This window comes from Coenobita brevimanus, chromosome 11 (assembly GCF_032717465.1).
Source record: "Coenobita brevimanus isolate Jiangsu-jjx chromosome 11, ASM3271746v2, whole genome shotgun sequence".
NCBI classification, from domain to species: Eukaryota; Metazoa; Arthropoda; class Malacostraca; order Decapoda; family Coenobitidae; genus Coenobita; species Coenobita brevimanus.
The window spans coordinates 4,093,080-4,107,341 of NC_136964.1; the positions used below are offsets into that span (position 1 = coordinate 4,093,080).

A 14,262-nucleotide genomic window follows, 5' to 3' on the forward strand; every position below is an offset into this window, starting at 1 on the left:
AAGGTAGCTGGTGCTATGAAGGCCTTGATAAGAAAAAGCAGCTTGAGTGTTGCAGCTGCACAAGGCCTACATGAAGGAGTGTTAGTGCCAACTTTAACATATGGATTTGAGACTATGGTGTGGTGTGAAAATGAAAAGTCAGGTGTGAAAGCAGGGGAGATTGGACTGCTGAGGAATGTATGTGGAGTACAGAGAGCAGATAGGATACAAAATAACGTGATTCATGAATGATGCAGAGTGAGGAGGTCTGTGGACACCAGAATCGAAGAGTGTACTGAGATGGTATGGTCACGTGAAGAGAATGAATAGGGTAACAATTGATTGGTGAAAAAGATATACCTAAGCAAATTTGAAGGAGGGAGGAGGTGAGGTCAGCCAAGGAGAAGGTGGAGGAATGTGGTAGATGAGTGTGTGAGGAAAAGAGGTATGGAAGTCAGTATGGCTAGGGAACTGACCAGAAATCAAGCTGGCTGGATGAATGTTGTGAGAAGAAAAGCATGGTAAGAGAATTGGCACCCCCTTTTAACATGACAGCATTCGGATTGACTCTATCGGATACGTTTATGCAAAGCTACAGAACGTGGTGGAAGTTTTGGGCACATCAGATAGAGCCAGGATTCTGGTGGCTTGAATGATGAGTGAATTGAATCATGGCCCATTGGACTGGACAAACTTGGGCTGCCTGGATGTTGTTACTCCTCACCCTGCCCTACGATAGGAAAGGAGGTCTGGATGATGATGATGATGATGATGATGAAAAGAATGGATGTGATGGAAACATCAACCAACTTGTCATCCCTAAACTCACACACACACACACACACACACACACACACACCTCTGCATCCCACAGAATGCCGCACCAGTCTCTTTGTGACCAGCATCGTGAGAGGAGCCATAAACAGAGCATTTAATGAGAAAAAGGGCCATTTTGACCTAGCTGTATGTTACTGCGTACGAGTGTATGGCCCAACAATGCTCTATATTTACCGATCTTTGTTCGGTGAACAACACGACACCAAGGAAATTACTGAACAGCATGGTGTTCAAACTATCAGGTTTAGTGTCGAGGAACTAATACCAATTAGTTCATTGTATCTAGAGTATACTGTACTGTGGTGGCCATCATCATCCTCTCACTTGATGTAGTGCTGCCTGCATCTTCCTTCATCTTTATCATTTTTTTTCTGTGTCTGCCCTCCACTGCTCCTATTACTACCATCTTTCCTGTCGCTTTTTATTACTCGTCTATCCTTTTCATGTGGCTTTATGTTGAGTGACAAGCCTAATGGTTTCCTGTAAGCCAGGAAACCATTTACCCTACGATGCTGGGTGGTAACCATATAACCAACCCACACGTGTTCCTTACATGTCAGCAAGTGGGTTGGAGGAGGGTTAGCGTCCCTCCCCGCAAATCCAATATTTCAAAGATAAACGGCCACCATTACCGGATTATGGAGTTCAGGCTATACAGTATATGGATAGATAGTCATAGTGTACATTACTATTGTATGTACTCACCAAGTATTGGCATCGATGGAAAGCAGAGTTGTGCACCGTGCAGTACAGTACACATAGTCTCATGTGATCTAGTGGCAAATTTCTCCCCCAATGACAGAACTGGGGGTTAGCACTCACACTCATAAACAGTACAGAACACAGAATAATTTTACAATAACAACTGAGCACAAGGACATGATCAATGACAGGCCATTAGTTTTGCAATACAATACAGTACACTACTGTACCTCAAATGCAGGATGCCACAGAGGTAGTAAACACCAGGGTTTTGTGACCACTCGGTTGGAGGAGCAGAGCGCGTGGGTACGTCTTCACTGAACTACATCCAAAAGCGAGAATGAGAGTGCAGCAGTATTCTCAGCGCACCCATGGTGGATTCTAATTGGCTGGCACGTAGCAGGCATTTTCACTGGCTCCCGAAGTTTGGAATTTCCCCCAGGCGCTGGATGGCTACCATTTACGAGCCAACTGAGATGCCTCAACACTGAATATTGCATTGGACCACCGGTTATGTCCCGTTTCGGCACCAGATTTTGCATAATTTAGCCAGATATTGCTTTAATAGACCCAAGATAGCTGTGCCAGATATTGTGACAATGGATAACTGACAGTACAGGTATATCCTGGTTTAATGATCTAATTGGTTGGGTAAGACCCCATCATTAGGCAGGGATCGTATATCGGGGTACTTTTAACATGTATTTCAATGTGGACCGTTTACCAGCCTTGGGTTTCCCCCCAAACCAAGTCCAAAGCTCACCCAGATGAGCCCAAAAACAGGTTTAAAGGCAATCTAAATGGCCTAACAGCTGTCAAGGAAGCTAACCCAGGCCTAACACCTGTAAATAACTCACTAAAACCAAAAAATAAAGCCTGAAAATCATAAGGAATAGGTTAGATAATATCAAACACCTCTCATCACTTACCGTACTTCTTGTAAGTCCATGTCTGGTCTTGGTCATCATCCTTGCTATACCCCCCAAGGCTAGAGGACATTTGGTGCTCCCTAACACTCAATCATCATCCTCAAAGCCCTCAAACCCCATCTCCAGGGGAGGGTCAGAGGGGGGTGGCAATGGAGTGCGATGCAATAACTCAGGTGGAGGTGATGGAGTGCAATGCGATGACTCAGGCGGAGGCAATGGCTCAGGCTGTGGCGATGTGATGGCTCTGGAGGTGGCGATGGAGTGGAATGCGATGACAGGAGGTGGTGAGGGAGACCACAGCGATGACTGGTGAGGTGGCGAGTGAGACCACTGCGTTGAATGATGAGGTAGCAATGGAGTCAGCTGCTGTGGCTCATGTCATGGTAAGGGAGACAGAGACAGTGGCCAAGATGGTGTGGGAGATGGAGGCTGGGATGAGGAACACAGTGATGGACTGGCAGAGTGCCTTAGTGGAGACACAGGTGACATGGGAGACAAGGATCGGCTGGAGGTTAGGTCTAGCACAATGGGCCAAGCACGTCCTCAGCGGGAGGTGTCCCTTGATGTTCCTATGCTGGTTGAAGGTTGAGAAGATGCTCTGCTAGTTGAAGGCCAGGGAGATGCTTTGCTGGTTGAAGGCTGTGGTAATACTCTGCTGGATGAAGGCTGGAGAGATGATCTGCTCATCGAGGGCTGGAGGGATCCTGTGTGACTTGCTGGCGTGGTGGGGGTCTGCTTGAAGAAGGCTGTGATCAAAGTCTGCCTGGCTGCCCTCTTCTTCTCCTCCAGCATCATCCTGTACACTTTCATCCCCTCCTTGAGCCGTTTAGCTGTGTCCCAGCTTCATCCTAGGAGGGGGTCGTGTGTCCATAAAATATCAATCATCTCGCCCAGCTTCATTTATATCTCCTTTAGGATTTTGATATTCAGAGCTCGCACTTCAGGGACGACCTCCCCCTCCACTGCCTCCTGGTACACCTGCTGCATCTCCATACTGAGGAGTTCCTCGTTGCTGAGCTCCTCCCTGTGGCTCTCGAGAACCTCCACCACGTCATCCTCGTCAACCTCCCTGAAGTCAGCCTCATACAACAATTCCACTATGTCCTGCTGAACATGCTACACAGGCGGAGATTGCATGTCCTCGGGGAAGCCAGTGAACGAGTGTACGCACTCTGGCCACAGCTTCTGCCACACACCATTCATGGTCGCCTGGCTAACCTTACTCCATGCTGCAATGATATTCTCTAGGGTGTGGCGTATGTTGTACCCATTCCAAAACTGCTGCACTCTTGTCCTGTCATCACTGTTACAGGCCCTTACCAACTGCTGCATTAAAGGCATTAAAGGCAGCGATCACCCCTTGGTCCATCGGCTGCAACAAGGACGTGGTGTTGGGGGGAAGGAACACCACCTCAATATTGTTGGCCCATTCCTTCATCGTAGGAGGGTGGCTAGGTGCACTGTCCACCACCACAAGAAATCTGTTCACCAAATTTTCATGCGAGGCATACCTCTTCAGCACACGAGAGAGGTACGAGTGGAAATATGACGAACAGATATCTTAAGTCAGCCAGGCCTTCTTATTCGACTTCCAGATAATCCTAAGATTCTCTTTAACATACCCCACCAGAGCCCTGGGGCTCTTGGAGTGGCAGACAAGAAGCAGCTTCAACTTGAGGTCGCCCTTGGTGTTACCCCCAAGCACCAGTGTCAGCCGGTCCTTCGAGGACTTGAATCCTGGCATAAACCTTTCCTCCATTGCATGATATGTCTTGGAGGACATTCTCTTCCAAAAAGAGCCCAGTCTCAGCAAATTTCAAGACCTGCTTCACACTGTAGCCACCCTCCTCGATGATGCATTTCAGTTCGTCAGGAAACGCTGCCGCCGCCACTGTATCTGCATTTGCCGCCTCACGTTACATCTTCAAGTGGTTGAGGTTTGCTCACCTCTTGAACCGGTCAAACCACCCATGGCTCACCTTAAAGGTCTCGCTTTCATCCAGATCACACCTGACATTTATTTCGTCCCATAGCGAGAGAGCCTTAATGCATATAACTGCCTGGCTCATGGGTGCCTTGTGCCAGTTCCGATCAGCCACCCATCGGCACGTGAACAGCATTCGCTCCAGCTCCTCCATCGCAGGCTCTTGCTGGCAGGTGATATAGGAAGCGGATAAGGTTGCAACCTTCCCAGCAGCCGCCATAATGGCCTCCTTCTTCTTGATGATGGTGCAGACAGTTGACTGGGCCAGGCAGAGAGCCGATGCAATAGCACATGCACCTTCACCTTTGTAATGACGCTTAAGAATTTCCAATTTCACCTCTAGTGACACAGTCTTATGCACACACTTCATGGAAACATCACCAGCACCATCACTAGCAGGCCGCTTACCATCACGACTAGGGCCTCCACTACCACCACCACTAGCCTTACCACGTGCAGCACCCTTACCAGACATTATCACTTATTTGGGCCCAAAATCACACAATGTTGCACTCCACACACGATTAGTAACACTGCTCTACTCACGGCACTGCTCGAACACAGTTACGATGCACTTCGATCGGAGCTTGCGTAACATTGGTGGTGCAACATGATGCATGGTGGGCATGCGTAGCCTAAAGGCCCTATCACACGGTACCTCGTACCAGGAACGGCCAAGGAAGATTTAAGTGGAACAAAACTTGGACGCTATCACACATGTTCCTCGTATCCTCGGCAAAGGACATGCTTCTCACACTGTTGCCAGAGCCCCGTCTCGCGACTGTGGACAGTGATCGCTGTCGCTGACTTGATAAAGAATAAGGAGAAGCAACTTTTGTTTACAAAGTGGTACACATGTGGAACTGCCTCAATTTCTCTATAAGAGCGAATTCAGCTGCCCTTGTCCAGGAAATCGATGATAAAGCCATCAGTACGTTGTTGTTGTGGTGGTGTTTTCAGGTGGCGATTGGTTCGTCTACTCTACCTGCAGTGGAGTCCTCAGTTGTAAACACGTGATATTTTATCGACATCACAGTTTCCTCGGTGTAGGAAATATTAACTCTTTATAAGGCCTTCAAAACGATTGATATTTATTATAAAATATTAATAAGTATTCAGTGTTAGGCTAAATGTTTAATAATGTAGTATGATATATTCTCTGTCGAGTAGCCTGGGTTTTGGTCACACTGTTTTGCCCGTTGTATCGTCGGCAGGAATCCATACAGACGGGTTCCAAATGCCCGTGATATCATCGGCAATTTTACCACGTTACCGTTCCGATTTACCATCGTATCCTCAGCAAACCTCGTATGAGGTGCCGTGTGATAGCCCCTTAAGTGAGATCCTCACTCCGAGATGGCTGGGGCAAGAACAGCGATATTGGTGAGCGCGGAATAAGCGATGACTGTGGGGCCAGCACGAGCATTTCTGTGCATCCTGGGAGGCGGGCGGGCTCAGCTGGCCACAGGAAAGCACGCGATTCAAAATTTCGACCCGTTGTCTGTGGATGCAACATCAGAGATGTGGACCCTCCAGGGAAACGTCGTCTGTGGCATTTTGGAGCCGTGAACTGGGAGGCCCTCAGGCAGTACTTCTTTGATTTTCCCTGGAATGATTATTGCTTCCATGGCCGTGAGCCATCTGAGTGTGCCTTGCGCATTACGGAGGTTATTCTCTCGGGCATGGAAGCATACATTCCTTTCTCATATCCTTTGACTAACGCAAGAAAGCCTTGGTTTAATCACGCTTGTTCTAATGCTGTCCGCAACAAGGAGAAGGCCTACAAAAGGTACCGGAGCCAACCCACCCCTGAATCACATCATCTTTACGTTTCTGCCTGGAATCGTGCTAAGTCTGTTCTTCGCTCTACTAAAAATAATTTCATCCATACTAAATGTTCTCAACTCTCCAACTTGAATTCTTCCCGCTCCTTCTGGCACCTTGCCAAAAATCTTTCTAACAACTTTACCTCTTCATCCTTCCCTCCTCTTTTCTACTCTGATGGTTCTGTAGCTATTTCATCTACTGATAAAGCAGATCTCTTCGCACAGACTTTCTCCTCCAATTCCACCTTAGACGATTCCGGTGCTGTTCCTCCATCACTTCTCCCCTCTGACTTCCTCATGGCTGACATTAAAATTTCTTCAGTTGATGTATTTTCTGCCATCACTGGCCTCAGTACTAACAAAGCATATGGGCCTGATGGGGTCCCTCCTGTTGTTCTCAAGAACTGTGCTTCTGTGCTTACACCCTGCCTAGGCAAACTCTTTCGCCTTTGTCTGTCAACTTGTACCTTTCCTTCTTGCTGGAAGTTTGCTCTCATTCAGCCAGTCCCAAAGAAGGGTGACCACTCCCAACCCTCCAACTATCGTCCAACTGCTTTAACGTCCTGTATTTCAAAAGTTTTCGAGTCAATTCCTAATAGAAAAATTTTAAGGCATCTTTCCTATCACAACCTTCTTTCCGATCGTCAGTATGGGTTCCGTCAGGGACGCTCCACTGGCGATCTTCTCACCTACCTTTCAGACTCCTGGTCATCCTCCTTTCGGGACTTTGGCGAAAGCTTTACCATTGCACTTGACATCTCAAAGGCTTTCGATCGAGTCTAGCATAAATTTTTAATTTCCAAACTGCCCTCCTACGGTTTCTATCCTTCTATCTGTGCCTTCATCGCTAGCTTCCTTTCTGGTCGTTCTATAGCCGCTGTTGTAGACGGCCATTGTTCTTCTCCTAGATCTATCAACAGTGGTGTTCCTCAGGCCTCTGTCCTATCACCAACTCTCTTCCTTTTATTCATCAATGATCTTCTAAGCTGTACATCTAACCCTATCCACTCATACGCTGATGACTCCACCCTTCACCTTTCCATTCGGTTCCCCCAACGCCCATCTCAACAGTTACTTCAAGAAACAAGGGATGAGGCTATGGCACACCTAATGTCTGACTTGGCTCGTATCTCTGACTAGGGTAAAAATAATATGGTTGTCTTTAATGCATCTAAGACTCAGTTCTTACACCTATCAACCCGACAAAATCTTCCACAGGTATACCCACTAATGTTTAATAATATTCAGCTTAATCCTGCATCATCCTTGAACATGCTTGGGGTTTCATTTACTCGGGACTTATCTTGGAAAGATCATATTACATCTCTTGTAAAATCTGCTTCCAAGAGATTGGGTGTGCTAAGCCGACTCCGCTCTTTCTTTACCCCTGCACAATTGTTGACTCTATACAGGGGTTTTATCCGCCCCTGTGTGGAGTACAACTCTCATGTGTGGGGAGGCTCCCCACATACAGCTCTTCTCAATAGGGTGGAGTCAAAGGCTTTTCGTCTCATTAACTCTCCTCCTCTTACTGACTCCCTTCAACCTCTGTCTCTTCGCCGCACTGTTGCATCTTTATCTCTTTTCTATCGCTACTTTAATGGTCACTGCTCCTCTGAACTGTCTGCTTGCATTCCTCCACCTCTACGACGGGCGCGTAGCAACCGTCTGGCAGCAAACTCTCATCCCTTTTCTGTCCAACTCTCTAATGCAAGAGTTAACCGTTACTCCCAGTCTTTCATTTATGCAACAGGTCAGCTCTGGAACTGTCTCCCTCTATCTGTATTTCCTGCTGCCTATGATCTCCAGTCTTTCAAACGCAGTGTGTCCAGGCATCTCAAAATGATCGGATCTTGAATTTGGCTCTCTATTGAATTTTGTTTTTCTCTTGGAGGGAACTGTTACTGCGGGCTCATGGCCTTTGGTTTCTTCTTCCTCGCATAAAAAAAAAAAAAAAAAAAAAAAGGGACTCTGCAATTGGGTATCAGGGCATGGTGGTACTTGTACCCCCATCGCCAAGTCGGGGTATCGAATATCAGGGCATTAATGTATGGAACAGTATACGGTACAGGGACCTGTACCGTATAAAGTGATGGTCTTTGAGAGAGGTGAAGTCAGTGAATGTACAGCGAAGTTGGATGGTGAGGAATTGGAAAATGTGAGTACGTTTAAGTACTTGGGTAGTGTGATGAGTAAGGATGGAGGTTTGGAGGGTGAAGTGCTTGAAAGGGTACAGCAGGGAAGAAAGGTTGCTGGTTCTTTGAAAGCAGTGATAAGAAGCAGGGAAGTGAGCATGGAAGTGAAAAAGTTACTACATGACTGTATTGTGATACCAACTCTAACGTATGGAAGTGAAGCTTGGACGTTGCTGGAAGGACACAAGTCAAGAGTGAGAGCAGTGGAAATGAGTTATTTAAGAGGAGCCTGTGGAGTCACATGGAGAGACAGGCTGACAAATGAGGATATAAAGGAGCGTTGTGGTGTGGATGTGGATGTGATAGGAAGCGTTAGGAGGAATACACTAAGGTGGTTTGGCCATGTGGAGAGGATGGAGGGTGAAAGACTGACGAAGAGTGTGTATGTGAGTGAGGTGGAGGGGGGAAGAGGGAGGGGGAGGCCAAGGATGAGATGGAGGGATGGGGTGGAGAGGTATATGAGAGACAAGGGTGTCAGTTGGGAGCGGGGCAGTGAAATGGCAAGGGACAGGGTGACGTGGAGGCGATTTGCTTGTGGCCACCCCGAACGGGATTGAGGCATCTGGCAACAGATAGATAGATAGAAAACTGAAAAAAAGGACCCATATATCACCCAAAAAAATGAGTGCCAAAAAACCAAAAAACACACACACACACACACAAAGAGGAACAGTTTTTAAAAAAAGGCCAGAAATTAATTTAATTACACTTTTCTTACTTATGCTCTGGCCAAAAGTGCTTAATTTATTATGGAAAAGAAATATATAACCATAAAAAGATCCATGGATGACCGAAAAAATGAGAGAGAGAAAATAAAAAAAGAGAGAGAAGTTTTGAACGACCCAAAAGTTTAAAAATGCACATTTTTTTTTTTGAGGGTTAGTGCCCATCCCCGGACAGCTAACGAAAAAAAACGAACAAGAAGCCTCCGACAAGGGCTGACCAAAAGATGACGACCAAGGACTGGACAATGGACATGGTACGGATCGCAACATGGAATGTAAGGGGTGCGAACGATGAGCTGAAAGAGAGAGAGATTGTCCAGGTGCTTGAGGGTGCGAAAGTGGATGTATGTGGAGTAACTGTAACTAAATGGAGAGGAGAGAATGTGAGAGAATGGGAGTATGGATGGGGTATATGTGCAGGAGTAGGTGAGAATGAGAGGGCAAAAGAAGGAGTGTGTATTGTTGTGGGTAAAAGATGAATGAAGAACATACAAGAGTATGGATCAGTTGGGTCAAGGATTGTGAGGGTAAGATTGAAAGTTGGAATACAAATGTGGACGATTGTGTGTGTGTATGCGCCAACGCAAGATCGTGCAAGCAGAGTGAGAGAAGAGTTCTGGACAAATGTGGAAGTGTGCATGGAAAGGTTTAGAAGGAATGAGAGAGTGTTCTTGACTGGTGATATGAATAGTAAAGTAGTGAATGTGAAGGTGGTTGGAATAGTTGGTGAGTGGAATGTGCCTGCTGAGAGAGATGAGAATGGCTGTGCGTTAGTGGACACTTGTGCCGGAAGGGGGTTGGTGATAGCCAATACCCTCCTCAGGCACAAAATAATCCAAAGGTATACATGGCGAGTGATGAGAAGATTGGATGGTGAACTGAATGAAAAGAAGGCAATGATTGATTACCGGTATGTGTGTGTGTGTGGATGAAAGGATGCAAAGACGTGTAATGGATGCAAGAGCTTATAGAGGTTGGGAGAGTGGACTTTCTGACCACCACCAAGTGGTGGCCAGTATCAAGATCCAAGCAAGATGGAGAAACAGAAGAAGGGAAGGATGGGCAGCAGGAGCAGTTGCAAGGAGAGTGGAAAGTTAACAAGAGGATGAGAAAATGGCAGAATATAAGAGAGAAGTAGTGGAACAATTGAGTAAATATGAATTGGAGCAGATGGGGGACGTGGAAGGTGTGTGCAGGATACTTACAGAAGAAATATGTGCAGCATGTGATGTGGCGTGTGAGGTGAAGAGAAGATGAAGGGGGGTGCAAGGAACAGGATGGTGGAATGACAAGGTGAGACAGGCTGTGACACAAAAGAAGAAAGCATACAAAGAATGGATGAGAAATAGGGGTGTGGAAGAAGTTGAGAGGCGGAAGAGACAGTTATATGCAGAAAGGAAGAGAGAGGTGAAAAGATTAGTAAGAGAAAGTAAGAAGAGAGTGGATGAGGAATTTGGAAGGAATTTCAGTGTAAATGGAAGGACTGTAAGAAAATGTTCTGGAAAGAGGTGAAGAGAGTAAGACAGGATGGCAGTGAAGTTAGCAGGGGAGTGAAAGATAAAAATGGTAGATTACTAGTGGAGAAGGGAGAAAAAGTGAGCAGATGGAGAGAACACTTTAAGGAACTGCTGAACATAGAGGATGGAAGGAATGCGAGTATAAGTGGCTGGGGAATGGCTGGGAGAAGGAGGGAGGTGAGAGGACAGGAAGAAATCAGTAGGACAGAAGTTGTGGAGGCAATGAAGAAAGTCAAATTGGGGAAAGCCCCAGGAATAGATGGAGTGTGTGGTGAAATGCTGAAGCACAGGGGAGAGATAGTAGTAGAATGGATGTGGAAGATGTGCAGATTGGCATGGGAGGAAGGTAGAGTCCCGGAGGATTGGAAGTCAGGTATAATTATTCCCTTGTACAAAGGAAAAGGGGAAAAAGAAGTGTGTGGTAATCATACGGGCATCTCTTCTTCTTAGTGTAATAGGAAAAGTGTATGGTAGGATACTTGTTGACAGAGTTAGGGAGAGAACAGAGGAATTAGTTGGAGAAGAACAGGAAGGCTTTAGGAAGGGGAGAGGTCGTATAGATCAGACTCTCATTCTTAGATCTTCAGTGGAAAAGTTTCTAGAGAAGGGAAAGAAGTTGTAGGCTATGTGGCTTTCATGGATTTGGAGAAAGCATATGACAGGGTGGATAGACAAGGATTGTGGAAAGTACCCGGTATTAGGAATATATGGAGTACATGGGAAGTTGTTGAATGCTGGGAAGAATATGTATGATGGTGTTAAGGCTGCAGTGCGTGTCGATGGTGAACTGAGTGAATTTTTCTCTTTGAAGGTTGGGTTGAAACAAGGAAGTGTCATGTCTCCATGGTTGTTCAATCTGTACATGGATGGGGTAATAAAATAGGTACAAGGTAGGGTAGTGGATGTTGGAGTGGCCCTGGTGAGAGAGGGTAGTGTTTGGAAACTCCCCGTACGGTACTGTTGTTTGCAGATGATACTGTGTTGTTAAGTGAAGATGAAGGGGAGCTGCAAGTCTTGGTGGATGAGTTTGGGAGAGTGTGTAAGAAACAGAATCTAAAGGTGAATGCAAGGAAGAGTAAAGTGATGGTCTTTGAGAGAGGTGAAGTCAGTGAATGTACAGTGAGGCTGGATGGTGAGGAAATGGAAAATGTGAGTATGTTTAAGTACCGGTACTTGGGTAGTGTGATGAGTCAGGATGGAAGTCTGGAGGGTGAAGTGCTTGAAAGGGTACAACAAGGAAGAAAGGTTGCTGGTTCCTTGAAAGCGGTGATAAGAAATAGGGAAGTGTGCATGAGAGTGAAGAAGTTACTACATGACAGTATTGTGAAACCAACTCTAACGAATGGAAGTGAAGCTTGGACATTGTTGGAAGGACACAAGTCAAGAGTGAAAGCAGTGGAAATGAGTTATTTAAGAGGAGCCTGTGGAGTCACATGGAGAGACAGGCTGACAAATGAGGATATAAAGGAGCTTTGTGGTGTGGATGTGGATGTGATAGGAAGCATTAGGAGGAACACACTGAGGTGGTTTGGCCATGTGGAGAGGATGGAGGGTGAGAGACTGATGAGGTGAGTGTATGTGAGTGAGGTGGAGGGGGGTAGAGGGAGAGGGAGGCCGAGGATGAGATGGAGGGATGGGGTGGAGAGGTATATGAGAGGGGGGTGTGAGCTGGGAGCAAGGCAGTGAAATGGCGGGGGACAGGGCAACGTGGAGGCGATTTGTTTGTGGCCACCCCGTACGGGATTGAGGTCTGGCAATAGATAGATAGGTTTGGCCATAGATAGATAACTAATAGATAATAAAAAAAGACCCATGGATGACCCAACCAAAAATGAGAAGAAACAATAAAACAAAAAAGGCATCAAGAAACCTATCCTGTCTTTCAAAAGCTTCAAAAAGTGCTAGGTAGCCTGTGAACCATTAAATCACTTAGAAAAAGGTGCTAGGGAGCTTCTGAATTAATAATCACTTAAGAAAAGGTGTTACAGAGCTTTTGAAATAATAAATCACTTGGAAAAAGGTGACAGGGAACATCTGAAATAATACCGGTATATCGCTTAGGAAAAGGTGATAGGAAGCCTTTGAATTAATAAATCATATAGGAAAAAGTGTTAGGGACCCTTTGATATAATAAGCCACGTAGGTAAAGGTGTTAGGGAGCTTTTAAAATAATAAATCACTTAGAAAAAGGTGTCAGAGAGCCCATGAAATAATAAATTACTTAGGAAATGGTATTAGGAAGCCTCTGAAATCATATATGATTTGGGAAATGGCATTAGGGAGCCTCTGAAAAAATAAATCACACAGGAAAAGGTGTTACGGAACTTTTGCAATAATAAATCAATTAGGAAAAGGTGTTATGGAGCTTTTAAAATCATAAATCACTTAGGAAAGGGTGTTACAGAGCTCCTGAGTAGTAACCCAGGAAATAAATCACTAAGGAAAAGGTGTTCGGAAGCTTTTGATTAGTAACCAAGACCACTCATTCCTACCTAAATATCATAGAAGACAGGTATAATAAGCAAATTAATTAAGGAAATGGTGTTATGGCGCTTTAGAAATAATAACTCTGGCCTACCCTAAGAAAAGGAGTTAAGAAGCTTCCGACTGGTAATTAAAGCAATAAATCATTTAGGTAAATGTATTGGGGAGCTTCTGACTAATAACCAAGGAAACTCAGGAACTGATATATAATAAAAAAAATCGCCTTATATATCAGGAAATCGTCCAGTCCTTTCACTTGAGAAACGGGGGTCTGGTACATCCATGAGCTTTTTTCGCATTTTCCCTAAGAAATTTTGACCATCTACCAACTCAAAAATATACAATATACCAATTAACATTTTGAGAACCCTGGGAAGGGGACTTACGGTAAAGAATTCCGGAAAATCGCCATTAATTTCCAGAAAGTGAAGGTCAGCCCCTGCTTCTCCCCCTCAGTACCAAAACAACAACAAGGGCTCAGTGCAGCGTTGCCGACCCCGAGTCCGCTCAACGTCCTTAACTTTCACTCAAACCGCTAACATTCCCTAATTACATCCAAAACCTCGCTAATATAATTTTAAAATGCCCTCCAAATTGATTAGCATTACAAACCTTCCTTTAAAATTAGTTTCCTCTCCCTAAACGCTTTGCCAACTCCCTAACTCCGAAATTAGCTAATTTTGCTAAACTTTCTCTCACTTCGTTAACACATGCTAGACCCTACCAAGCATCGCCAATATAGCTTTACTTTCTCCCTAAGTTACTTATTCCTCCTAACCTCCCTCTCATATATTAATAAGCACAATAAATTCCCTCCTAATTCTATTACTAGCTAAATTCGCTAGTATCGCTAAACGTCTTCCTAATGCAACTAGTCTCGCTCACCTCCTCATACTTCACCAAGATTTATTTTGAAGTTTTTGAACCTTCTTCAGATTTCCATAGCATGTCTGAACATCCACTCAAAATTAAGTAATATCCGCCTCAAGAAAAGCTGACACTGACAAGCGTCGTCTCGATAACATCGCTAACCCTCCCCCCTTCAAAAATAATCCACCACCTTCTTTTGTTGTCTTAGCAGTCT

At 45.3% G+C, this 14,262-nt stretch overlaps 2 protein-coding genes across 3 annotated transcripts in view; both read right to left on the bottom strand.

The window, feature by feature from the left end:
- LOC145411770 (signal peptide peptidase-like 3) overlaps positions 1-13,637 on the bottom strand; it is a 116,337-nt gene extending 102,700 nt beyond the window's left edge. For both annotated transcript variants that reach the window (XM_080281741.1, XM_080281747.1), the window contains exon 1: positions 13,565-13,637. The gene's annotated coding sequence lies outside the window, so the exon portion shown is untranslated. The remainder of the gene's footprint in view (positions 1-13,564) is intronic.
- On the bottom strand, positions 4,391-4,906 carry LOC145411690 (putative CENPB DNA-binding domain-containing protein 1). The gene has a single exon (XM_080281705.1). The coding sequence runs from the start codon at positions 4,904-4,906 to the stop codon at positions 4,391-4,393; it is 516 nt and encodes a 171-aa protein (XP_080137831.1).
- Positions 13,638-14,262: the final 625 nt, after the last annotated feature.